The sequence below is a fragment of the Lissotriton helveticus genome, chromosome 3_1 (genome assembly GCF_964261635.1).
Source record: "Lissotriton helveticus chromosome 3_1, aLisHel1.1, whole genome shotgun sequence".
NCBI classification, from domain to species: domain Eukaryota; kingdom Metazoa; phylum Chordata; class Amphibia; order Caudata; family Salamandridae; genus Lissotriton; species Lissotriton helveticus.
Genome location: NC_136061.1, coordinates 1,173,104,188 through 1,173,131,621, shown reverse-complemented (window position 1 = coordinate 1,173,131,621; position 27,434 = coordinate 1,173,104,188). Strand labels below are relative to the sequence as shown.

The 27,434-nt window shown below is 49.8% G+C and overlaps 1 protein-coding gene across 2 annotated transcripts in view; it reads left to right on the top strand.

Moving 5' to 3' along the window:
* NCAPD3 (non-SMC condensin II complex subunit D3) overlaps positions 1 to 24,669 on the top strand; it is a 764,397-nt gene extending 739,728 nt beyond the window's left edge. Inside the window, exons 31-35 of one of the 2 annotated variants that reach the window (XM_078681814.1) lie at positions 8,270 to 8,394; positions 8,767 to 8,844; positions 9,241 to 9,315; positions 9,397 to 9,457; positions 24,047 to 24,669. In XM_078681814.1, coding sequence (XP_078537940.1) covers positions 8,270 to 8,394; positions 8,767 to 8,844; positions 9,241 to 9,315; positions 9,397 to 9,457; positions 24,047 to 24,152 — 445 coding nt within the window. In that variant the 3' untranslated portion in view covers positions 24,153 to 24,669. The remainder of the gene's footprint in view (positions 1 to 8,269; positions 8,395 to 8,766; positions 8,845 to 9,240; positions 9,316 to 9,396; positions 9,458 to 24,046) is intronic. The other variant, XM_078681815.1, reaches the window with a different exon arrangement.
* The last annotated feature ends 2,765 nt before the right edge of the window (positions 24,670 to 27,434 follow it).

Genomic DNA, 27,434 nt, shown 5'->3' with positions numbered 1-27,434 from the left:
GGGCACTATCAAGGGCTACCTTTCCGCCCTTTCAGCCTTTCTAAGGCTGCCTGATTAGCCTTCTTTGTTCAAGTCCCCTATTGTAAATCGATTTCTGAAGGGCATCACACACACATTCCCTCCTGTTCCGTTTGTGATTCCTCAGTGAGACTTGAACCTTGTCCTTACGTTTCTGATGTGCGCTCCCTTTGAGCCACTTCACAATTGTCCTCTTCGTCTTCTAACCTTGAAGACTTTATTCCTGGTTGGCATCACCTCTGCCAGGAGAGTGAGTGAGCTCCAGGCTCTTTCTTGTACCCCTCCTTTCCTTTGTCCATCCGGACAAGGTTGTGTTGCGTACTAAGCCATCTTTCCTGCCCAAGGTTGTCACAGCCTTCCACATAGGGCAGTCCATCACTTTGCCAACCTTCTTTCCGCCACCGCACCCCTCTAAAGAGGAAGAGCGGCTCCACCGTCTGGACCCAAAACGTGCGCTCTCATTCTACTTGGATCGCACACGCCAGTTCCGGGTGGATGACCAACTCTTTGTTGGTTACGTGGGCTCTTAGAAGGGGAAAGCGGTACACAAGTGGACCATCTCGCTGTGGATCATCTTGTGTATCCAGGCATGTTACTCCTTGGCTAAAAAGGAGCCCCCTGTTGGATTGCGGGCTCATTCCACACGGGCCACGGCTACTACAACTGCCTTGGGCCGGGTGTGCCTTTGCAGGACATTTGCCAAGCAGCTACGTGGGCCTCGCTGCACATGTTTGCAAGACACTACTGTCTGGACAGTCAAGTCCGGAGGGATGGCTTCTTTGGCCGTTCCGTCCTCCAGGACTTTCTGGTATGATTATTGGTTCGCAGACCCACCACCGGGGTTGGTATTGCTGGGGTATCTATTCTAAGGTAAGGAATCTATCACTAACGTGTCTCTTTCAGATGCACAAGTTACTACTTGTGTAACGATGTATCTGTAAGAGACATTAGTTAGTGATAGATTCCTTACCGACCCACCCATCCTCCCCGTTCTGCGAACTGATATCTAGGGTTAAGGTCACCCCCTTTCAGGGCCCTAGTTTCATGGCACCAGTGTTGGTTCTATCATGGCTCTGCGTATCTGGCGCGGAAAAGCTGTGTATCAGAACTGGCGTCAGCGCGCATGGGCGGCCTCTAAGTACTCCGACAACATCATTCCGGCGCTAACGACGGCGACGACGGACGCGGAGCCGCGGACGACGCCTGCCGGCGCGCAGGGGTATTGCTAGGCAAAATTTTCCGGATCCAGTCTGACGCCTGGGGATATTCTAAGATAAGGAATCTATCACTAACTAATGTCTCTTACAGATATATCGTTACACAAGTAGTAACTTGTGCGATAAGATTGGCAAATGTGGGCGGATTTGCCCTGTACTTGGACAGGCTTCCAGAAGACAAAGTAGGCAGCTAAAAACGTTTTACAAGAGGTTGAACGCATATCAGAAATTGTTTGTGCCATGGACATTGCCACCACTGGATTGAGACAGCTAGCTGGTGAACCAGTGTTAAGACGCCAGGAATGACTCAAAGCTACCTCCTTCATGCCAAAGGTCCAGACCAAAATATTAGATCTGCCTTATGATGGGAAAGCCCTGTTAAAAAAATACATTGATGATGCTCATTCAGCCATAAAAACGTATGTGGTCCCTTCTAAGTTACTGGGGACCTTACAATATAAAAAGCTGCCTTGTCGGGCACTCGAGGGAGAGGATAACCAGCTTATAGATGGGGAAAACCAACAGTACCATTATCCCACATATTCATTGACTAGTTAACAATTTTGACCCCAATACCATCTAAGGCAGCCGCCATCAGTGGCCTATAATAGACCCATTCCAAGGGGAAAATCGGGACGCCATGACAAAGATACCGGCCACCGTCAATGAATTTCTGCAGGCACAGGCTACTCCCCTCTTTTTTTTTTTTTTCACCCAGTGAAGCACGGAGAATAACTAATCATTTGCAACGCTGGAAACAAATAACAATTGACCAATGGCTCTTAGACCTGGTTCATTTCAGCCACACATTGGAATTCATCCAGACACCACCCTCAACCCCACCTCAAAATGAAACTCAAACCTCAATCCAAAAACATCTGGACCTTCTCAATTTGGAGGTCAAAGCAATGCTCAAAAAGGTGCTATGGTGAGAGTTCCTAAGTCCCAGAGAGGAAAAGGTTTCTATTCCCATTTCTTTTTAATTTGCAGGTAGTCAAAGCCATAGAGTCCGACTAATGGATTAAAGAAACCTAAAAAAAAATCTCAAGAAACTGTTGTTCCGCATGGTTACATTACAAGATATGTTGCAGCTCCTGAATCAAGGAGATTACATGTCATCCTTCGATCTTCAGGACGCATATTGCCATATCCCTATAAATCTAAAACACAGGAAAGTTCCAAGGTTCGCAGTAGCCAGCAGCCATTATCAGTTTAGGATGCTCCCCTTCGGTCTCAAATCTGCCTCTCGCTGTTTTACAAAGTGCTTAATGCCTGTAGCAGCCTTCCTCAGGCAACAAAAACATCAAGTGTTCCCCTAGCTCGACAAATGGTTGGTCAGCGGTCAGGCTGCTGGAACATCCACAATGAACTGCATACACCTGTTCCTCGAGCTGGGCCTCACTCTGAATCCAGGCAAGTCCTTCCTTCAACCGTCATGGATAGTATTCTTAGGAGCCATGCTAGACACAGCCAGCGCTCAACAAATTGTACGCCACAACAGAGAGACAACAAAACCTTATGACTTTAATTAAACTAATACAAAGAAAAAAGTAACTTTCCGTTCACCTTCGCAAATCTGGGTATGTTTTCATCCTGCATCCATCAAGTTCCATACTGTCTACGAAAGCATTGGCTCCAAAAGGAATTAGGCATTCAGTGGGTACAAGCTACAGGTACCTATGCCTCATCCAGGTCCCCCGGTAATGGTCAAAGCCATCACCGGGTTAACAACCGGCACATCTATCAGTCGATCTGCCCTTTTTAACTCAGGCTTCGTCTTTGATCATTATCACTGATGCTTCCCTGGAAGAGTAGGAGCATACCTCCCGGATCTTTAGGTCAACGGCAAATGGCCACTTTCTCATTGCTGCTTCCACATCCTTCTACTCGAACTTAAGGCAGTACATTTAGCTTTACAAGCTTTCCTTCCCAGAATACAAAATTCAACAATACTCATTCAGACAGACAATGCAACCACAATTCACTACATCAACAAGCAAGGTGGCACAAGATCTCCCCTACTATTTCAGGAAGCTCAACAGTTCTGGGAATCGTCCATCCATCACAAAAGTGCTTCTAAGTGCAGTGTACCTGGGAACCAAAACGCTATAGCAGACACCCTGAGCAGACTGAAAACATCTTGCCATGAGTGGGAAGTAGATCAATAAATTACGGATCAGATTTTCCTCCAGGAGGGCAAGGCAAAGCTAGACCTCTTCATGACTCCCCAGAATAGAAATCTTCGCAAGCTAACATCCTCAACGGGGAATGCATTTTCGATTGCATGGTCCTGAATCTTTGCCTACGCAATTCCTCTGATTTCTCTCCTCCCAAATTCCTCAGGAAAATAAAGACCGAACCCTTCAAGGTAATTCTCTTAGCCCCCACGTGACAGTTTCAGCATTGGTTCACGGAACTCCTCATCCTCTCAGAAGAGCATCACATTCGGCTGAAACTGATCACAACTCCGCTGACGATGGGCCAGGGACAAGTTCTGCATTCACATACCAAGTCATTTCGATTATCAGCCTGGCTCCTGAGTTCAACGAATTTGGGATCTGAACATTTCATTGGACTGCAGGGACAGACTAGCTACAACCCGGGCACACAGTACTAATAAAAGTGGAAAAGATTTTGAATATGGTGCCAAGGAGCTAATGTTCATCCTATCTCCTCTTCACCCAAAGAGTCTACCTTATCTTCTACACCTTGCTCAATCGGGTCTGTCTCACAGCTTTATTAAAGTCAACCTGGTAGCCATTTCTTACTTTAGGAGATCATCCAAAACACTGTCACTATGGTCTACTAGACTCATTAAGCAATTCCCCAAAGGTTTATTTAGAACATTCCCACCATTGAGTCCTCCTTCTCCGCTGTGCAGCTCAACACTACTTTCATAGTTAATGAGAGATCCGTTCAAGCCTATCCATAAAGCATGTATCAGATTTCCCTCTTGAAAGGTAGCTCCTCCTAGCTTAAACATCCGTGAGAATAGTCTGTGAAATTCAGGCTTTCACCATTCAGGCACCTTTCCTCCAGTTCGGAGACGATAGGATTATTCTACGTACAAACTCTATATTCATTCCTAGAGTCCCATCAGACTTTCATCTCAATTAACCTGTTTTTTTTGTGAACCCTCACATGTCAACTGAACGAGCATTACACTCTTTGGATATCACAAGGTTCTTAAAGTTCTATTTGGATAGAACTAGGACTTTTTGTAGATCCAACCAACTCTTTGTAGCCGACAGCGCTCCAAGAAAAGGTTTCCTCTATCAAAACAAAGCATCTCTAAATGGATATCTAGCACCATTCTTACTGTCAATAGATGATTGGCAGACCTTAAAGCACAAAAGTGTGTGCTCACTGTAGGAGAGTAGTGTCTGCTATCCTATGGTCACCCCAAATGTTTGCTTTTTGCTTCACTGGTTTACGACTTAATGTGGCTGTGGGCCTGCTAATCAGACCCACAGCCTGCTGTTCTCTCTCTAAATGTATGCCAAGGCACTTTAGGTGCCTTACCAATTGGAACATGGATCACCTTGTGAGCCCCTGTACAATGTACCCTAGGTACCCAGGGCATAGGTGCATCCAAGGCCTACCCGGGGCTGCAGCACGTATTGTGCCACCCCTGGCCTGGCCTTACTATTTGACACAACTGGCTGATCCCTCAGCTGGGGCAAGGTGGTGTAAACACCCCTTGCTTTAGGTATAGGCTAGTTCTATATCTAACACATATAAGGACACACAGTAACCTATAAGTCACTTCTATGGCAGGCCTTATCGATCCTGGAGGCAGAGTGCTTGGTTATGTGTGAGATGGTGCTCTAGCACGAGCTGAGCCTGTCTGCAGCTTTCGGAACCATGTCCTTTAGCTGTTTCCTGATAGCGTCATACCATATACTCTTAAGTGCATTATAAACCTCGCGGTTAAATGCTAACTCTGGTTTGACATTATCAAAACATGTCGAGTAAGGTGTCATATGAATTCTGGCGACGGGGGTAGCATTCCACCCTTCTAGAGGGACACGACATGTACAGAACCTGAACCCCGGTTAAAGTTAAACGGAGCCTCAGCATCACAAAATGGATGCTGCCACCACAGACACAAGTCTGACCTCCTGCTGCTGGGAGTCCTTCCAGCGAGGGAGGCTTGGACAAAGGGTTTCCTGCCTTGGGAGGTGCTAGCACCACCCCAGACAGGATTTTGTGTATCTGGTTAGGTAGGGCTGAATAGAATCAGACATGCCAGGGGCACACAGGGTGTCCCCGTGCATAGGCCAGTTCAAACCGGTGCTGGGGCTCCAGCCCCAACTCTGGCACGAAACTGGACAAAGGAAAGGGGGTGTAACCACCCCCCTTCCTGGTCCCACCCATAGGAGGGACCTAGGAGGTAGTCCAGCCCCTAGAATTGGTTTAAAAGTAGGAGCGGAGTCCCAAGACTGCAGATTACCCTGAAATTCGACTACATAAGAAGAAACTCTGGACCTTCGACGTTCTGCTGCTCAGAAGACTGAAGAATCTCCCTTGTGGCCAAACGAGTGGCCACCCTGTGAACACAGGTACCATCCAGCGATCAACGACTTGCTTTGCCGCCGCCGGAGCCCGAGCCCAGAGCCTGACAAGAACCAGACTCCCAGACATCTAACAGCCCGATCCACAGTCCCTGCAAAGCTGAGACGAGTGGAGGCAAACTGAGACGTGGGACCGGACATCTTGAAAAGTCCACGAGAAGCTGACTGCGCAGCACCCTCACCGCTGTGCTTGGGGTATTGAGAAGCCCCACCACCGAGCTACATTTGCACCAAGGTCCAGCCCTCCAGCTCTCACGAGACCTGCGTGGGGCCCTTTTGCTTTGTTCCACTCGACGCGCCTAACCGGTTAGTAGTCCGTTGGCTAGTGGCCATCTTGGCGACCAAACGACATCTTTACACCGCTGGTCTGGTTGCTCCAGACTGGTCCTTACTGCTCCCAGAAGCAGTAACCCCTCTGACCTTGCTGGTTAGAGTGAGAAGCCTTTGTTTCCTGTGTGGCTTGCTTTAGCCAAGGCCTGTTTGCTCCGATCAAGAAGCCGACTCCGCCATCAACTAGAACCTACGTGGGACAACTCGTGAGTGACTCCTGGTCGTCGTCCTCGTCGCCTAGTCCACGCTGCTGAAGAGACAAGCTTTACGACTTCACCTGTTGGCACCGGACAACACCTGGTTCCTTCCTGGTGCCACGCCGGTCACTGGCTAGTGACTTTGAACATTGTCCCCTCTGCTTTCAGGTCTTCATCACTTCAGATCCACCGGAACTCTTCACATCAGGTCGCCTGCAGCCTCAACACTCCAAGGCTCCATCTGAACTCCTGCAGAATCCCGACCTACTTTGGCACCACTGCACCCGCTTCCTGTGGGTGAGGTAACGCTGGCACTCCGGTGCCCCTGAGTAGTTTAACACTCCTAGTGTCCAGATTCCAAAGGGTTAAGTACTAGACTGACCGGAAGACTTTTAACTTTTGCGCATCCATTGACTTCAATGTAAATTGCTTCTAACTTTGCGCACTGCAAACCAGATCCCGTGGGCCTCCTAGTTCCTAACTGGCATTAGTACAGCACAGCCCCAGCGATTCCCCAGGCCCTAGGCATTACTTCCTTTCGACTCGTGGTACTTATACCACTTCTTTAGTATATGGTTTTAGGGGCCACCAGGGCCTATCCATAATTGGGCAACTTTTGTATACTTATTAATTGAATTGTTTTAACATGTTTGCTCTTGTGCTCATAAAGAGTTCAGGGGACTATTTGTAGTAATAAATACATATATATTTTGAATATATATATTGTGTGGTGTCCTTTCACTTGGTGTTCAAGGGGTTACATATGGTAATGCAGCCGGCTTCACATGCCAAAAGAGTTTAGCCTAAGACTGCTTTGTCCACGCTACCATTAGGATATCTGGTCTAGAGGGTTGACTTACAACCAATCACCATAAGGGTTGCTTGGACTGATACAAGGTGGTCACTAGAACTACTGAACATCATATATCAGGCCAACCTCTCACACTCACTCCACAAGAAGTAGGTCTACTTCCATGGCATTGGTGGCTGGTGTATCACCGCCAGATATCTGCAGAACAGCAACCTAGAAAAGTATGCACACCATTTTTTACGCAAACAATACTGCTTGGACTTTGCAGTTCTCGTTGATGCGTCAGTAGGACGAGCGGTATTAAGACTTGCTTTCCAGTCAAGGTGAGCCATCCCTTTATTCCAACAATCCTCTTACTAGTTACGTGCATTTTACTTTCGGTTTATATGTATTTGTATAGTTTGTATTCCTCTAGAGGATGTGTTAAATTTAAAGTAAAATGTACTTTTTCGCTGCTCTTTAGTCTGATTCAAGCATGTGAATCTAGGAAAGTTTCAATACTGGAGTAAGAAAATAAGCTCCTATAGTTCTCTAGTATTAGAATCTTCAATAGATTCACATTCGGCCCACCCTCTTCACCTGGGAAGTTCACCTTCTATTTCTCAGTACAATTACATGTATTCTCACTCACGCTCAAAAAATCTGAGGGACTGGAGCTTCTCACTAGGAGAATTCTACATGGTGGGGCAACCTGATTGGCTGAGACTTAAGTTTAGTCCTTTTTTAAATAATGACTAGGATATGTTAGTAAACCGAAAGGCCTAAGGCCTCTATGGTCCATGTCTATATTAAATTGCTTTTTTAAGGTACTGGGGTCTCCCAGCTCAACGACAGGGAATGATTGAAGCATGTAAATCTATGGAAGATTCCAATGGTAGAAAACTACAGTTACAGCTAAGTAACTTATTTTCTTCTTTTTTAAGTTATTAATAGCTGAAAAAGAGGGGATACCTTATTCAGTCCAAAGACAACTGAAGTACAGTGTATTGGGATATCATTCTTTGTGTTTAAGCAAGGCGTTAAAGACTGCACATCTATTGTATGGTAATTTTCTGTGAGATTTCTACCATTCTACTATTGTTTGGCCGTTATATGATTGCAAATTGTGTTTTGCTTCACCAGGCAGATGTCCCTCAGCACTGCTGCAATCCTAAACTCTGCTAAGAAAGCAGTGGAATCTAGCATGAAACAACGCAGCAAAAGCATTGGTGCCATTCCTGGCTCTCGCGCACCTAGCAGCAAGCAAGGTATCATCATTCAACTTTAACATGTGCCTTCCATGTCATCCGTAACACCAGATTAGTTAACCTCAAACCCACAACTAAAATTCACTGTCCAACCACTATCTCTGATTTGGGAGAAGGAAAACTGCATTCAGGGGAGTAATCTTTTTACGTTGTTTATTATTTATTTTCACTTGAGACACATCATATGTTGTTGATTTAAAGACATGAGTGGCTGAAATCATGTGAAAACTTAAATAATATAACCGTGTTTGTTATCTGGTTTATTTCTACCATTGATCCTCTCAGTGCTGTTGGTATACTTCTTTTGTGGCATGGGAAGCTGAGGCAGAATATTGGGGTCGCCTCCTGATTAATTTATTTCCCTTTGTACAGTTTCTTTTTGTAGTTTGGAACAGCATTCTGGTGGATCTGATCTCAATGTTGCTTTAAGAGCAATAAGTACCCCTGACCGTGAGTACTCTATGAATTACTGATATGCTTGTATGGGCACTGCACTGTTGAAGTGAGTTGGTCATGTCTCTCTTTCCCTCTGATTTCTGCACTAAATGTGGGGCCCTCCGTTTGCATGTAATCTCTAAATTGCCCGTCTCTTTAAATGACCTCTAAAGTCCTTATTTCTCTGTTGTCACAGGACTATTTTCATAGCAGGGACCTTTGTGGTGTAATATATAATAATTTAATTTGTATTGTGAATGAGAAAAAATAAAACCAAATGTCTTTGAAACAGATTTTCATCTGGAATGTGGGGGTGAGGGGGTAGGGGTGGTAATTAATATTTGTCATATGGTAAACTAGAATTTGTGATAGATTGTCTGACCCTAAACTATTGCTTTTTGTTCTCATCAGAAACAATAAATAATGTGACTTTTGGAGCTGGTGTCAGTTACATTGGGTCATCTCATACGCCAGGTTCTAACAAAGGTAAAGCTGCTGTACAAAAAATTGGGTATTTGGAGCCTGTAAGTTGGTAAGCCTCTAAATCATGTGTTTTACTCTTTTCAGTGGTACCTCGATCCGAAGACAGTAACAAGCAGGTCCTTTGTATGATGTCTCCTGACAAACCGTAAGTTTTTATGAGACCCACTAGTGATGTGAATTTACTCTAGCCCTCAAAATTTCCCGCCCTCCATGGGTGTGAGGTGCTACGTAGTGGTTAAAATGTGGCTTGTTGGTGTCATGTAAAATGCAGTAAATTAACTAAACTAATTGAAGAAGCGCATTTTTTAGATTATTGACCTTATACACTGGTTAAATCTGAAAGAAACAGGTTAGTATTAGATTCCTCACCTTAGAATATCCCGAGGCGTCAGGCTGTATCCGGAAACTTTTGTGTAGCCGTACCCTTGCGCGTCGGTATCCATCGTCTGCGGCTCCGCGTCCGTTGGCACCGGGATGACGTCACCGGAGTACTTGGACGCCGCTGACGTCAGTTCCTATTTTTTCCGCGCCAGCAAGCGCCGATCCGGGAACAGTGGTACCCTTTAGTCATTTTTTGACTAAACTTTTTGATCTTTTTGATCATATTTTTCGAAGTTGAACGACTCCGACGGTGCCGGTAGGGATGCCAGGCTTTAAACCCTGCGTCGACTGCAACCGATTGATGTTGGTTACTGACTATGAGAAGTTGGCCTGGTATATGATGTTCACTATTCTAGTGAGCACCTTGCACCAGTCCAAACAACCCTTATGGTGATGGTTGTAAAGCCAACCTTATAGACAAGCTATCCTAGTGGTAGCATGGACAAAGCAGTCTTAGGCTAAAACTTCAGAGAGCATGTAAAGCAAGCTGTTTTACCATATGTAACCCCTTGAATACCAAATGAAAGGACACCACACAGGTTATATATAAAATATATATGTATTTATTACTAACACAACGCCTCTGAACTCTTTGAGGTCAGAGGCACAAGCACATAACAAGATACTTAATTATCATACAATAAGTTGCACAATATACAGTAGAGCCCTAGGGGCACGTAAAACCATATACTAAAATAGTGGTATAAGAACCACATCACGAACAGGGAGTAGGCCTATGGCCTAGGGAATCGCTGGGGCTACGCTGTACTACCAAGAGTTAGGAAGCAGGAGGCCCACGGGATGCGTGTGCAGTGTCGATACACACACGCGAGTTACCATAGGGAAACAATGGGAACGTAAGAATTGGAAACTAGTTCTTTTAGGACACTTTCGGATGGACTAGGAGAAAGCTACTGAAAACTAGGACACTAGGATAGTCAATACCCACAGGAGCACAGGAGTACTCACGTTACCTCACCCACAGGAGCCGGGTGCATAGGTGTCAAAGTGTGTCGGGTTTCGTCGCTGAATCCTATGGAGACCTGTGAAAAGATGCTGCAGGAGAGAAGTGTCCGGTTGGATCCAAGGGCAGATCGAGGATGAAGACTACCTGAAAGCAGAGGGGACAGAGTTTGGGTCACTAGCCTGTGACCATCAAGGAACCAGGAAGGAACCAGGCGATGTCGCGAAGCAATCAGGTGATGTCGTGTAGCTTGACTCTGCAGCCACGTGGACCAGGAGGTGTCGACGACGACTAGGAGCTGGATACGGCGTGTCCCACGAAGGATCTCGCTGTTGGCGGCGGCTGCTTCCGGATTCGAGTCAACCGGCCTTGGCAATTGCAACCCACGCAGGAATCGAATATTCGCTTCGAGTTAGACCAGCAAGGTCTAGGGGGCTTCTCCTTTGCAGGGAAGCAGGGGCCCACCTGGAGCAACCAGTCAGGCGGTTCAGATTCAAAGGTTCGTCGTCACAGAGGCCACTAGTCAACAGGCAAGTAACCGGACAGACACGTTGAGCACAAAAACACTGGCAGAACCCACGAGGCGCTCGTGGAGTGTGGAGTGTGGAGGGCTGTGCGTCGGTGCAGAAGGTGCTCGGGGCTGGGGCTTCTCAATCCCCAATGCAACACTTCGAGGGTGCCTCAGAAGCTGCACAAGTAGCAAAGAGCAGGTTATTCAAGATGGCCGGTCCCACGTCTCTCGTCGCCTCCACGGGTCTCAGCTTTGCTGTGGCTGTGGATCGAGTCAAAGAAGTCTGGAAGTCTGGCTCTTGTCAGACTCTGTGCTCGGGCTCTGGCGGGAGCGTCGACAAAGTAAACCGCAGATCACTGGATGGTGCCTGTTTGCACAGGTTGGTCACTCCTTGACCACAAGGGAGGTTCTTCAGTCTTCTAGTTGCAATAGAATGTCGAAGGTCCAGAGTTTCATTTCAAGTTTCAGTTCAGGATTAATCTAATCTAAAGTCTCTTGACTCATCTCCTACCTATATACCAATCTGAGGGGCTGGATTACCTGCTAGGTCCCTCCTATGGGTGGGACCAGGGAAGGGGGTGGTTACACCCCTTTCCCTTTGTCCAGTTTTGCGCCAGAGCTGGGGCTGGAGTGCCCCAGCAACTGGTTTGAACCGGGCTATGCATGGGACACCTTGTGTGCCCCAGGCAGTGTCTCATTTCATTCAGCCCTCCCTGCCCCAATACACTATGGCCTGTCTGGGGTGGTGCTAGCACCTCCCAAGACAGGAAACCTATTGTCCAAGCCTCCCTCGCTGGAAGGACTCCCAGCAGCAGGAGGTCAAACTTGTGTCTGTGGCAGCAGCATCCATTTTGTGATGCTGAGGCTCTGGTTAACTTTAACCGGGATTAACAGGAACAACATGTCTTCTCCCTCTAGAAGGGTGGAATGCTACCCCCGTCGCCAGAACTGGCGAGGGGGTAGTATTCCAAAGCGTATGTGACCTTACACGACATGTTTTGATAAAGCCAAAAAAAGTTAGCAATAACCGCGAGGATTATAATGCACTTAAGAGTATATGGTATGGCTATATCATAGAACACCTATAAGGACATGGTTCCGAAAGCTGCAGACAGGCTCAGCTCATGCTAGAGCACCATCTCACATAAAACCAAGCACTCTGCCTCCAGGATTGTTAAGGCCTGCCATAGGAGTGACTTATAGGTATATATGTGTCTATATATATAATGGAAGGTATAGGAATACTATACCTAAGCAAGGGGTGATTACTCGACCTTGCCCCAGCTGAGTTACCAGCCAGTTGTGTCAATTTGGATGGCCAGCCAGTTGTGGCATAATTGATGCTGCAGCCCCTGGTAGGCCTTGGATGCACCTATGCCCTGGGTACCTATGATACACTATACAGGGGCTCACAAGGTGACCCAACCTCCAATTGGAGATGTACCTAAAGTACATGGAGTCCATTTTACAGTGAGGGGCCCTGATGAGCAGGATCCCAGGCCAACTAAGTCGAAAACCAGCTAAACACTAGGCAAAAATTTGGGGTAACCATAGTCCGATATCCATCCTCCTACACCGACCCCCATCGCTGGTGTCTAAATGGCCCGACCACGATTACAAGTCATGCCCCGACTGCCGGGCCTTGACGTCGAAGGCTAGGCGGGAGCGGTCCCGCAAGCGCCTCGAGCTCCGGCAGTCGGGCCCGCGCTGTTCGAGGTCCCAGTCCGGAAGGAGGTCGAGGGACCGGTCGCGGGGCCGGAGTCATCACGGCTCGGAGGATCGACACCACTCCTCAAGCTCCAAGTCCTCAGGTAAGAGGCACAAGAAGTCGAAGAGGCGACATTGCTCTTCCGACTCCGCTCGCGCGCCGCGGCCGGGGGTTCGGGTGGCACCGCCCACGCGGCATTGTCGGAGCCGCAGGCGTCGTGGCCTGCTCCATATCCGCCGGTCCCTGGGCAGAACGCAACGCGGGAGGAGATCTACGCCTTCCTCACGGCCATGAGGTCGCTCACTCCTCCGTCGGGTTCCGCGGCGTCTTCGGGCCCAGCGGCCCCGACTGGGAGCCCAAGTGGGCCGGGTGATTCGGCGCCGTTGGCGACTACAGTCCTGACGCCGCAGGGCTCCGCCGGGCCCGGATCTGGGTCGTCGCCGGTCGACCTTACGACCTCGCCGGCGCCAGGTCCTAGGGTGTCGCCCACGGTCGACGCCGTCCCCAGTCCCCCCCCCCTCGGTCTGGTTCCGATGCCGGAGCGGCGTCGCTAGACGCCGCATTCGACGCCGATGGGAGATTTTTACTTCTATAATCCGGCCCCATCATTTGACCCTGAATACCAGGAGATGGGTGGTGAGGCGGATTGGGAGGGGTCTGAGGACCCTCTGGCACGTGAGTGCCAGCTTTATCAGGACTGGGCAGGTGAGCTAGGGGATGCCAGTGGTCTGGACACTTCGACAGACACTGGCTTTGTCTCCCCTCCTACCGTGGCTCCGGAGGAGGGGGCAGCCTATAGTGTGGTGTTGATGCGGGCGGCAAAGGCCTTATCCCTTGAGCTCACCTTCGCGGCCGTGAGGATTAACCTCCTCACGGAGGTCCTTAAACCGCGAGCAAGCTCTTCGGAGCCTCTGTTGCCGTTTAATGAGGCCTTGTCTGACATTCTTCTGGGTACCTGGTCCAGGCCCGCTACAGGTCCTCCTGTAGATAGGAACGTGGCCAGGCGCCACCGCCCGGCTCCGGGCGACCCTTGCTTCCTGTCTACCCACCCCACCCATGAGAGCCTGGTCATACAGGCCTCTAACTCCCAGACCGCATTCCCGATGACTTCCCCCCAATCGGGAATCCAAGAGGTACGAACAATACGGCAAAAAGATGTTCTCCTCCCTGAGTTTGGGGTTGCGGTCAGTTAACACGGCGTGCCTCTTGGGCCATTATACCCACTCTCTTTGGGACACGGTAGCGGACGTGCTGCCCCAATGTCCGGAGGAGGCCCAGACTAAACTTGCCCAAGCCCTTGCGGAGGGTCGAGATGCGGCACGGTACTCCATCAGATGTGGACTGGATACCACGGACTCGCTGGGTAGAGCGATGGCAACGACGGTGGCGATTCGTCGCCACGCCTGGCTGAGGTCCGCCAACTTTTTGGCTGATGTCCAAAACACCCTTATGGACATGCCGTTTGAAGGCCGTCGCCTCTTTGGCGACAAGGCAGACAGTGTGCTTGAACGCTTTAAGGACTCCAGGGCTACGGCCAAGTTCTTGGGCCTGTCGGCCCGCGCCAGCAATCTGCTGCCTTTCGCCCCTTTCGTGGCCAAGGAAGGGCACCCCACACGTCCTGCCAGCCACGGGCCGCAGACTAACATCCAACGCCGTAGCAGACGTGGTAACCGCCGTGGCCGTGCCCGGGGACAACGTCACGGGCAGTCCACATCCACCCCCCTAGCATCTGCCTCAAAGCCTTCCTAGTCCGAGCTTTCAGGCCCACGGGACGCCAGTGGGGGGCAGGGTTCGCCATCACCTCCTCCACTGGCGCAACATCGGGGATCACTTGAAACTTTTGCAAGAGGAAGTTGCGTCCCTCTTTGCCAAGGGGGCCATGGAGCGTGTTCCGGGGCCAGAAGTAGGTTGTGGTTGTTACTCCCACTACTTTCTGGTTCCCAAGTAAGGGCAAAGGGGGCCTACGCCCTATCTTGGACCTGCGGAACGTGAACGACTTCCTCCGGAAGGAGAGGTTCAAGATGCTGACACTGGCTCAGGTCTTAGCTGCACTGGACCCAGGAGACTGGATGGTAGCGTTGGACTTGCAGGACGCTTATTTCCACATCCTGGTACTGCCGGCCCACCGGCGCTACCTGCAGTTCACGGTAGGCCACGAGCACTTTCAGTTTACCGTGCTCCCCTTCGGCCTTACCAGCGCCCCACGGGTGTTCACGAAAGTGATGGCGGTGGTCGCAGCTCATCTGCGCAGGTTAAGGGTTTCAGTCTTCCACTACCTCGACGACTGGTTGTTGAAGGCGGGCTCGCCCCAGACAGTCGTCAGCCACCTCCAGACTTCGGCCGACCTCCTGCACCTGCTGGGGTTCTCCATCAATGTGCCGAAGTCGCACCTGTGTCCCTCTCAGAAGCTCCTCTTCATCGGAGCGGTTCTAGACTCTGCGCAGTTTCTGGTTTATCCTCCCGAACAGCGGATTCGGGATATTCAGGCTCGGATTCCGATCTTTCAGCCTTTATCCTGAGTCTCGGTCAGGTTGACGCTGCGTCTTCTGGGGCTGATGGCCTCCTGCATCTTTCTGGTGCATCACGCTGTAGGAGAGTAGGGTCTGCTTCCTATGGTCACCCCCACTTTTTGCTTTTGCTTTACTGGTTTTCGACTTGGATGTGGCTGTGGGCCTGCTAATCAGACCCACAGCCCAGATGCGCTCTCTCTAAATTCTAACCATGTACTCTAGGTACATACACAATTGGGAATTGGTCCACCTTATCAGCCCCTGTAGAAGTGTACCTTAGGTACTCAGGGCATAGGTGTAACAAAGGCCTACCAGGGGCTGCAGCATGTATTATGCCACCCTTGGCTGGCCACTCAAACTGACACAACTGGCTGATCACTCAGCTGGGGCAAGGTCGTGTAATCACCCCTTGGTTAGGTATAGTATTCCTATATCTAACCTTCAATATAGACACATAGTAACCTATAAGTCACTCCTATGGCAGGCCTTAACAATCCTGGAGGCAGAGTGCTTGGTTTTGTGTGAGATGGTGCTCTAGCATGAGCTGAGCCTGTCTGCAGCTTTTGGAACCATGTCCTTCTAGCTGTTCTATGATATTGCCATACCATATACTCTTAAGTGCATTATAATCCTCGTGGTTGTATGCTAACTTTGGTTTGGCTTTATCCAAACATATCGTGTAAGGTGTCATACGCTTTGGAATACTACCCCCTCGCCAATTCTGGCGACCGGGTAGCATTCCACCCTTCTAGAGGGAGAAGACATGTTAGTTCTGACTATCCCGGTTAAAGTTAACCAGAGCCCCAGCGTCACAAAATGGATGCTGCTGCCACAGACACAAGTCTGACCTCCTGCTGCTGGGAGTCCTTCCAGCAAGGGAGGCCTGGACAATAGGTTTCCTGCCTGGAGAGGTACGAGCACCACCCCAGACAGGATTTTGTGTATTGGGATTGGGAGGGCTGAAAAGAAACACACTGCCTGGGGCACACTAGGTGATCCATGCATACTCCAGTTCAAACCGGTGCTGGGACACTCCAGCCCCAGCTCTGGCGCAAACTGGACAAAGGAAAGGGGGTGTAACCACCCCCCTTCCTTGATCCCACCCATAGGAGGGACCTAGTGAGTAAACGAGCCCCCTTTAGTTGTATAAAGGTAGGAGCTGACCCAGGAGACTTCAGATTAATCCTGATGAAACTTTGAAACGAAACTCTGGACCCTTCGACATTCACCTGAGCTGAAGACTGAAGAATCTCCCTTGTGGCCAAGGAGTGACCACCCTGAGAAACCAGGCACCATCAAGCAACTCGACGGCTTGCTTTGTCCCCGTTCCCGCCAGAACTCGAGCGCAGAGCTTGACAAGACCTCGACTCTGGGACTCCTCTGACCCCACTGTACCACTCCAGCACAGCTGAGCTCCGTGGAAGGCGTCGGAATCCGTGGAACCAGGAAACTTGGAAAGTCTTCAACTTGCTAACAGCGCAGCTCCTGAGGCATCCTCAAAGCTGTGCACTGGGGACTGAGACACCCCGACTCCAAGCTCCACCTGCACCGAAGACCAGCCCCCTCCACACTCCACGAGATCTGCGTGGGGCCCTTCTGCTTGTGTTCTGCTCGACGCGTTGTCCTGGTTGCTGGCCAGTAGGCTAGTAGCCCTGTGACGACGATTCCTTTGAAAATCCATCGCTGGTCTGGTTGCTCCAGTCTGGCACTTGCTTCCCTGAAAAGGTGAAGTACCTCAGACCCTCCTGGTCTGCACCAGAAGCTCCTTGTGTATTCTGCGTGGGTTGCCTTTGCTTAGGCTTATTGGCTCCAATCTTGAAGTCGACCCCTCCATCTGCGAGAACCTTCGTGGGACAGCTCCTCTCCAGCACCTGGTCGTCGCCTCCTGGTCCGCGTGGCTGCAACGCCAAGCTTCACATCCGCACCTGATTGTTCCTCGACGACGTCTGGTTCCTCCCTGGTTCCACCCGGTGTCTGGCTAGTGACCTAGACTCTGTCCCCTCTGCTTTCAGGTCCTCTTCATCCTAGATCCACCCTTGGATCCACCCGGACATCTTCCTCCTGGTCACCTGCAGCATCTTCTTCCAAGGCTCCATAGGAATCAACGAGAAAACCCGACACACTTTGACACCTATGCACCCGCAGCCCGTGGGTGAGGTAACGTGAGTACTTCGGTGCTCCTGTAGGGATTGAATATCCTAGTGTCTAGTTTTGTTAGTTGTACATTCCTAGTTAGACTGGAAGTGTCCTAAATCTTCGATTACTTACCTTTAAAGTTCCCATTGACTTTCTATTGACTCATGCCTGAGTGCACTGACACTGCACGCGCCGCCTGTGGGCCTCCTACTCCTAACCTAAGGGTCAGATAGTGTAGCCCCCGCGATTCCCTAGGCCCTAGGCCTTCTCCTTTCCCAAGTCGTGGTTCTTATACCACTTACTTAGTATATGGTTTTACGCACCCCTAGGGCCTAACTGTAAATTGTGCTATTTAAAGCATTTCGAAGTGTAACTTGTTATGTGCTTTTGCCTCTGACCTCATAAAGAGTTCAGAGGAGTGTGTTAGTGAATAAATACATATATATTTTATATATACCCTGTGTGGTGTCCTTTCATTTGATATTCAAGGGGTTACATATGGTAAAACAGCTGGCTTTACACGCCCTCAAGAGTCTTTTAGCCTAAGACTGTTCTGTCCACGCTACCACTATGATAGCTGGTCTATAAGGTTGACTTACAACCATCACCATAAGGGTTGTTTGGACTGGTGCAAGGTAATCACTAGAACTAGTGAGTACCATATACGAGGCCAACTTCTCACACTCCCGAACAGCGGGTTCGGGTTATTCAGGCTCTGATTCCGATCTTTCAGCCTTTAGCCCGAGTGTCGGTCAGGATGGTCCTACTGCTACTGGGTCTGATGGCCTCCTGCGGGTACATCACGACAGGTGGCGGATGTGGGCTCTGCAGTGGGACCTGAAGTTCCAGTGGGCACAACACCATGGCATCCTGTCCGACCACGTCCTGATCTCGGAGGGCACTGCAAGACCGTTGCAGTGGTGGTTCACGGACCGCGATTGGGTCAGCGGCAGATCCCTCTCCCTACCCCAACCGGAACACACAGTGGTGACGGATGCGTCCCTTCTGGGATGGGGGGGCCACATGGGAGAGGCAGAGATCAGAGGCCTCTGGTCTCCGGCGGAGTCCCGGCTCCATGTCAATCTTCTGGAGCTGCGGGCGATCCGACTTGCACTGCATTCTTGCATTCTTTCCCTCTGTTCGGGGAAGTGTAGTGCAGGTGTTCACGCACAACACCACCGCCATTTGGTACTGCAACAAACAGGGCGTCGTGGGGTCGTGGCCCCTATGTCAGTAGGTTCTGCGCCTCTGGACATGGCTGGAACAATAGAGCATCACCCTGGTGGTTCAACACCTGGCAGGCTCTCTGAACACCAGGGTGGACAAACTCAGCTGTCTGTGCATAATGGATCACGAGTGACGTCTGAACTCTGACGTGGTGCAAGGTCTCTTTTGGCAGTGGGGAGAGCCTAGGTTAGATCTATTCGCCACCGAAGAGAACACGCAATGTCATCAGTTCTGCGCATTGGAATTTCCAAGGTGGCACTCACTCTGAGACGCTTTTCGTCACAAGTGGAGTTGCGGTCTGTTATACGCCTTTTCGCCTATACCACTTCTGCCCAGAGTGCTGAAGAAGATCAGGCGTGACCGGGCCCAATTCATCTTTGTGGTTCCGGATTGGGCACGAAGGTACTGGTATCCCGAGCAACTCAGTCTGTCAATCGATCCCCCGATTCGACTGCCTCTTCAGGAGGACCTTCTGTCGCAGCACCAGAGGACGGTCCTCCGCCCGAACCTGTCCAGCCTCCACCTCCATGCGTGGCGATTGAGCGGCGACAGTTGATGCCATTTGACTTGCCTCCTGAAGTCTGTGATGTCATTCTGACAGCCAGCCGTCCCCCACAAAGACGGTATACGCCTGCCGGTGGAACACATTTGTGGCATGGTGCTCAGCAAAGGCTGTGGATCCCCTTTCCGTCCCTCTTTCTGAGGTTCTCCTCTTTCTTCTTATCCTGGCCCAGCAGGGCTCTGCTCTGGGCACCATCAAGGGATATCGTTCAGCTGTTTCAGCCTTCTTGAGGTTTCCTGATCAGCCTTCCCTTTTCAAGTCCCCTGTTGTAAATAGGTTCTTGAAAGGCATTACTCACATGTTTCCTTCTGTTCCCTTTGTAATGCCTCAGTGGGACTTGAACCTGGTGTTGACCTATCTGATTTGTGCTCCCTTTGAGCCACTTCATAACTATCCTCTTCGTCTTCTGACTCTAAAAACTGCTTTCCTGGTTGCCATCACCCCTGCCGGAAAAGTGAGTGAGCTCCAGGCTCTTTCCTCTAAGCCTCCTTTCCTTTTTGTCCATCCGGACAAGTTTGTTCTCAGGACTCATCCTTCTTTTCTTCCTAAGGTGGTTAAGTGCCTTTCACATCGGGCGCGAGGGCGGCGTTTAAGTATCCTAGCGACGTCATCCCGGCGATCACGACGCCGACGACTGACGCGAGCCGCAGACTACGCCTACCGAGGCGCTGGGGTACTGCTGACAAAAAATCTTTCCGGATCCAGACTGACGCCTGGGGATATTCTAAGGTAAGGAATCTAACTAACTAATGTTTCTTACTGATATATCGTTACCGAAGGTAAGTAACTTGTGTGCCTTGAACGCAGTAATGTTATCCTATAGAAGAAACATTCACTGCATAGGTACACTTACAGACGACTTACAGGACTCTTCTTCTGGCCTTAAGGTAAGTAAGAGCCAAGGTCCAAGAAAGCACCAGCAGTTCAAGTTTATCTGCCCTGTGTTGTCCGGGTGAAGAAGTGATATACTCTGTGGTAGCATTGAACGCTACATGCTAAAGTCAATGGGCAGAGTACCTGTGAGATAAAAGCTGTAAGTGGGGACTAGGGGACTACTCTGGCAAAACCCAAGTGGGGGATCAGCTCTTGAGGGTCTCTGAACCACAGAGACACAGTCGGCTTATTTGAGCTTGGGCTGGAGAGCTGAGGTGCTTAGATGTTTTGGCCAGTGGATCAGTGTGTCAGAGGCTCTCACAGTTCTTGGTATACCTGCAGGACAGGAAAAAGAAACCGCAAGACCACTCCTGGTGTGGAGCTGGTCTCTCTTGAAGTACTACGACCTGCAGGTGAGTTTTGGTGGTGGTGTTCCGACTGAACACAAACAAGCCTTGGTACCTGCAGCTGGCTCCAGTACCCCAGTCATTGGTGCTGAGCGGTCCTGGCATCTCCAAACTTGGCAGGGAGACAGAGCTGACCTCCTGGAGCAATAAACACCTTGTTTCTGGAGTACTGCTCCCTCTGTGGGCCCGGGGGTTGACAGAAAGCTATACCGGGCAGATGCGGTCGGTGCCTGCTGGTGCATGGAAGTGGCTCCTCAACTCCAGGGGAGATGTTACTGGATCGAGGAAGTGCTGGGCAGACCTTCAAGGGTTTGGGGAGTTTGCTCAGCTTTTGGGCAAGTCAGACTTTGTGACTGTCGGGGAAGCAGCAGCCAGGCAGGGATTTGTAGCAAGTTCGGTGCTGGTCCACAGTTCTCACTTCTTCAGCTCGTCTTTGTCCTTCTTTCAGGCAGACAAATCTGAATTCAGGGGCTACCTAAGTACTTCCTGATTTCACCCCCAAAAATATGGTGTAACCCTTTCTTTCGTGGAGCACCTCATGTAACCCACCTTATGGTTGTGACTAGCCTGGATGTGCAACACGTCTTATGCCTAGCTAAGTTCCCTCCTGTCCTGGTGCCAAATGGGCCTCAAGGCAGGGGATAGCATCTCCCATGTCTGAGGAAAACTGTGATCGCATATCAAAGGTGGCAGGGGCTTTGAAGCTCCTGGCCTTGATATTCTAAATCACTAGCCATCCTGCAGGAGGAGGCATTGTTTTTGACCTCAGGGAGCGCGGGCTCTCACCTGCTGGAAGTCAGAAACTTGTCTGTAGTGGCAGGCTGGATGTTACCAGTCACTAAACACACTGGATATTGGTAGGTTTTTCAGGGGGAAATCTCTAAAGTGCCCTCTGGGTGCATGTCATAACAAATCTAGTACTGGTGAGCACGACGCAATTAGACATGGAATACCCGTTACAATGGACGACCGAACCAGTCCGGTATCTTGGTGTTATGCTACACACTGACTCGGAAACTCTCATACGAGAAAATTACGGTGCCTTGTACATTAAATTGGAAGACGAGGTAGAGGTATGGTGTAAACTGCCGCTATCCCTGATGGGCAGAGTAGCCATCATGAAAATGGTGATACTCCCTAAATTGCTATTCCTATTTAACAATCTGCCGATAGTGCTCCCGAAGGCTTTTTATAAAACCCTGACGCAACTGCTGATCAAACTGGCCTGGGGTGGCAAACAGCCCAGGGTGAAATGGAAAACACTGATGCACCCCTACGACCTTAGGGGGCTTGGCGCCCCGGACATGGTACCGGAACTACAGAGTGGCTCAGGCCGCACACTTACACACGTGGATCCATGGGCAAGAGGCAATACCTCATGTCAGAATGGAACGATTGTTTGCAAACCCCCTACCGTATCCCGCCGTAATCTTTCGACCGGCGGACCGCTGAGTTGGTATATTGGACTCGATCACGACCACCAATCATGCTTGGCATGCACTACTGCGGGCTCGAGGCGAAGCAATGCTGTATTCACCCCTAATGCCTATTGAATGGGCGTTGTGGCTGTCCCCCATAGCTGAGAGGGGAGTGATACGGGCACTCCACACGATGGCCATACACACAGCCGGCACCTTGTTTATTGAGGGTGTAGTGAAAACTTGTGAACAGGCCGTGTCGGCCCTGGAAGGGGCCTCACTCCTACTACGCTTCCAATATCACAGAGTCCGCAGTGCTTTCATGGAAGTCTTGGGCCCTGACTTAGCGGAACCACAGGAGACCCCGGAGCTTACATATGTCATTAAAACGCCTTCCCCCAGGAGATTGGTGGCAAATCTATATAGAATGGACAGAGTACAAGGGGAGCAGTCGCTCTCGAAGGCACGAATGGATTGGCAGAGTGACCTACAGGTCACAATAGATGATGGTATGTGGGCGTATTGCTGTTCAAGCACCAGGAAAATATCACTAAACGGCAGACACAGGCTGATTCATTTTAAATATCTACAACAAGTGTATTATACGCCGGAGAGGCTCCATAGGTACGGCCTCAGACAATCGGCTGTTTGCGATGGGTGCCGTGCACCGCTTGCAGACTTTATGCATCTCGCTTGGTGGTGCCCCGGAATCCGCAAGTTTTGGGACAGCGTGTTTGCCGAAATTAGCACAGTCTTAGCTACTGACTTGGCACCTGACCCGGCTTTGGCGCTCCTGGGCTCTCTAGGGGCCTACCGAAGGCCCTGCGAAGACTGACAGACATGGGCATGCTGCTGGCCAAACGAGTAATGGCAATGTGCTGGATGAGAGGACCACTCCCCACCATGAAAAGATGGATGCACGACATGCTATATTGCTGCACCCAAACGGAGTGCTACAGCGAACTTCTCCCCCCTGTAAGCCGCCCAAAAAAAAATTGGGGTCTATATCAGGAATATTTGAGATTGCGCGATGTAGAGGGGGAGGCTAAAGTGGAGGAGGGGGTGCACAGGTGCAACTACAGAATTAGCTCACTTCTACAGTGTAGTGGGCATCCCTGAGGACATAGGGACGCATGGGAGGGGGTAGCGTAGAGCAGGGGTACCAAAGTAGAAGGTGGGTTGGGGTGGGAGTTGGACTGTTTGAGGTTTAGTTCACTGGAACGTTAAAATGGGACACGTAGAGTAGGCCCTTTTGGGTGTAATGACTTGCAACCCAGTATGGCGAGCACCTGCAGCGCTATGAACATCTATTGATTATGTACATTTTATTGATTATGTGCCGCCGGTCCCCCGGGATGTCGGCTGAAAGGCTGTGTCAACTTGCTCTCTGTGGCTAGATAACGGAGATGTTCGCTGCCGGCCCCTGGGTTGTGGCAACAAGCTGTGTGAAATTTTATTAGACCGAATAAAGTTCTGTTTAGAAAAAAAAAAAAAAAAATCTAGTACTGGCAACAGCCCATATTTATTAAAACTAGCTGCTTGATACCAAACACCATAGGTTTCAGTAAAGCCATCAGGTAGCTGGTGAACTTTGAATGACCAGTGCCGAGTACATATACTTAAGACTGCTTCCCGGTTCACTTATACTATCTAGTAATTGAACTAGCCAGCACAGGGGCATATTAAACAGATATGCCCTCACATGTAATATAATGCACCCTGCCTTAGGGCTATCAGGCCTGCTGTAGGAGTGATTACATATATTATATATTGCGGAGACTGAATGATGTGCTCTTATTTTCACTTCTGTTTATCTGGAGATAGTTTTTATTAGTGTAGTCCAGTATTTTGTTGTTGGTTTTTTTGTTTTGTTTTTACTGTGCTTTGCAATTTAACTGCAGTGTAATCTCATATGGTGGTATTGTACCTTTGATAGCCAGTTGTCTGGGCAATGTCAAGGGTGTAAAGAGAAAAGTAATAAATGGGCAAGGAAATAACTCTGCTTCAGATCTAATTTGTATGTGTTTTTTAATACAGGATTCCCCAGCCCCGTCAGTGGAACCTGGAATCCCCATCTCAGACAGGAAAAAACCAGCTACGATTATCTTCTCGGAGAAAGTCTGCTTTGAAACCAGCCAACTAATAACATTCAGTTGTTTCAAATTGTACATACTTTTATCCTGCCCTTTTATTACAGTTTTGTCATTTCTCAAATATCAACATTATGCTTCACGTTTGTACAGAATTTTATGGTCATGTGATTAGCCTTTCCTCTATAGGAAAGTGTCAGTTGGTTTTATTGTATTAGTGTCAGCACAATAAAGTCATCAGTCAACTGTTCATTTAAGCAGTTAACCATCTGAAACATTTCATCCTTACTAATAACAAGCAAACAGTTAAGCAGAGTTGGTCTATTTGGCATGAAGTTGTGGATTTACATGGTGTGCAAATTATTGAACCACTTCATGGGTTATGCTTTACTGAGCAGGGTGCAGGGCAAGCCCTTGTTTGAGTCAGTAAATGATTGAGGTCTGACCTGCCCTGTGAATTATTTTGTATTATAAAGACTCTGTACAGCACCTTACAAAACTCTTTAATAAATATGCCTTCCTGTTGTGCAGTAGGTCATTTGTTTCCTATGGCTCAGCATTGAACCTTAATGTTTCGGCTTTTTTCTGTTTTCTTCAAGTGAAGCCTTTCAAGCTGCCACCATTCTTATACTCTAACTAGTATTCTTGCGGACGCTCGCTACTACCAGGGCGTGTTCTTCCTTAATTTGTCTTACTCCAATAATTATGGTTGTGTAAGGTTATGGGATGTGACCTTATGTGCGGCCATCTTGTGTAAAACATAATCTTGCAGCGTTATTGGTGCTAGCACTAACATCAGTTATGATCGTGCATTGTAGCTAATATTCCTGATTCATTTTCTTTGAAACTAAAAGGCGCACATATTTCTGCTTTTTCTTTGCATTTAAAGTGCTTCTGATATTTTAACATTGAATTATTTTCCTTTTGTGCACAGTTCTCTGCATCATTGTAGGAAGCTGGTTCTGTATATACAATGCCAAAGTTAGGTATAGTGTGCACAGAGTCCAAGGGGATCCCCAGAGGTATAGCAGAGGCTAAATTAGATAATCAGCTCTCTTTGTGTTAGGGTGGTCGAGCAGTTAAGCTTATCAGAAGGGTGTGTTAAGCATTTATTGTACTCACACAATCTGTTAGAGCCATCTAGCCGCAGATTCCTTAACTTAGAATATCCGTAGGCGTCAGACTGGATCTGGAAAACGTTTCTGCAGCAGCACCTCTGCACCCCGGGGGCGGTGCCGCACGGCTCTGCCCTGACGTCGTCCACGGACGTGACGTCAGCAGAGCCATATATGCCCCTCCCGGTGCACTGATGTCAGTTTTTCTTCTTTTCCGCGTCCCAACGCGGATCCTGGAAAACCAGCAGTTCCTTGGCCTGTTTTTCAGGCATTCTCGACGCCTTCAGCTTCACGGAACCGTGTGCAATGCATTCAGGCTTTAAGGCGTGTGAGACCTGTGTGTGTCATATGTCTGTAACGGACCCGCACGCCATCTGTATGTGGTGCCTAGGAGTGCACCACGACTCCAAAGAGTGTGAAGCCTGTCAATGAATGAAACCTAAGTCCTTGAGGGAGCATTGAATGAAATTGCTGGGTGCACGGCTGTTCGGTCCTGCACCTCTGCGTCACTGCTCTCCCTCTCGGGATCTAGCCCATTCCAGAGGTCGTTCCCGCTTACGTCGTTCAAAGGCAGGTAAGCACAAACGTAAGTCTCGGAAGTCTTCCTCCCATACGCGCGACGCTGACGCCCGTTCCTCTCGCTCCCTGCCAGACACGGGCATCCGGCAGTCATCTCCTCTGTACCCTCCCTTTCCAGGAGTCTGACCGACTTGGGCCCAAATGGAGGCTAATTCCAAAGCACTCCACTCTTGCTTTGGGTCACCCCCTTTTCCTGGTGCGCCTTCGGGTCCCCCAGAGGTGGCAGGCACTCATGTCGGGACCTCGACGGCGGATTCGTCCTCGGCGCCCTCTGTGTGCATAGACTCCGGTTCCGGAGCCAATACGACGCCAACAGGATACAGCCCAGAGGGACCTCCCAGTCGCCCGTCCAGCCCACCCCTTCAGTCACCGCATAGCCCTGCACTGACGTCGGAGGCGGCGCTGGGCTCGGGGCCCTGTTGACATCTTTCCTCCCCACATATTGCAGTGGGGTTGACATCGGAAGGCACCCGGGCCGAGTCTCGTTTGGAGGATGTCGAGACTACTCCAACTCTGTGTCAGTCGACGCCGGTGCCGATGCCCACGCCTCCTCTTTTGCATGAGGTTGGTGTTCCTCCCTACTCCTCAGACGTCGATGCGACTCCCACATGGCGCCGGTCGATGCCGGTGCTAGAGCCTACACCTCCTCTTTTGCAAGAGGTTGACGTTCCTCTGGACTCTCCAGATCTGAGGTTGTTTCAGTCCATGGTGCAGGTACCAAGTCTTGTGTGGCCTTTGGATCAGCCTCCGGCTCCTCCACTTTTGCTGTCTAGTGGACAGGTTAGTCTCCAACTGACTGTTTGTCACCTTCCCAGATGGCAACTGAGGCTAGTGCTGCCTACGCATGGGCTATTCACAGGGCGGCAGCTATTCTTCGATTTCAGCCCCCTGTGGTTTCCCTGCCTTCTGATCCTTTACTGGATCTTCTCCACATGGAGCCGCTTGTGGTGGAGTCTTTTCTGCATCTTGGGGCATCTTTGTTTGACGACATGCTTGGCACATGGTCGATGACTTCCTCTGGTGACCCTGTTGATCAGGCAATTGCTCGTCGACACCGTTCGGCCTCGGATTATTCACTCTGCCTGTCCCTTCACCCTAGAGCTCAGCGGCTAGTTGTTCAGGCGCCTTTTGACTTGCAATCTTCCTCCGCCTTGTCATTTTTACCTCCCACCAGGGAATCTAGTTAGTTGGACATGTGTGGTCACCAGCTTTTTGCCTCTGCTGGCATCCGCGCATTAAATGCGGCTTGCGTGTTCACACACGCGTCCTCTGCCCTTTGGGACTTGGAAGAGAGCCTTCTTCCTTCTATTCCGGAAGGGCCGCGGGCAGAATTACTTTGCCTTCTGATTGATGGCAGGGGAATGGTGCAATTTTCCCTCTGATCTTCCCTTGACGCAACTGACCCGGTGGGACTGGCTCTTGCTCGGTCTGTGGCTTTGCGCCGCCATGCATGGCTGCGCAACAGTCGTTTCCCAGACAATGTTCGGGATGCTCTTAGAGATCTGCCATTCAATGGCGTGGACCTTTTCGACCGCCAGCCGGATTTGGCAGTCTCCCGCCTCTTGTCTGGGCTACCGTAAATCTTGCGGCGTGACTTCCTGCCTTCTGATATGTTTTTCTTCTGTATAGGCGATGTTGCCT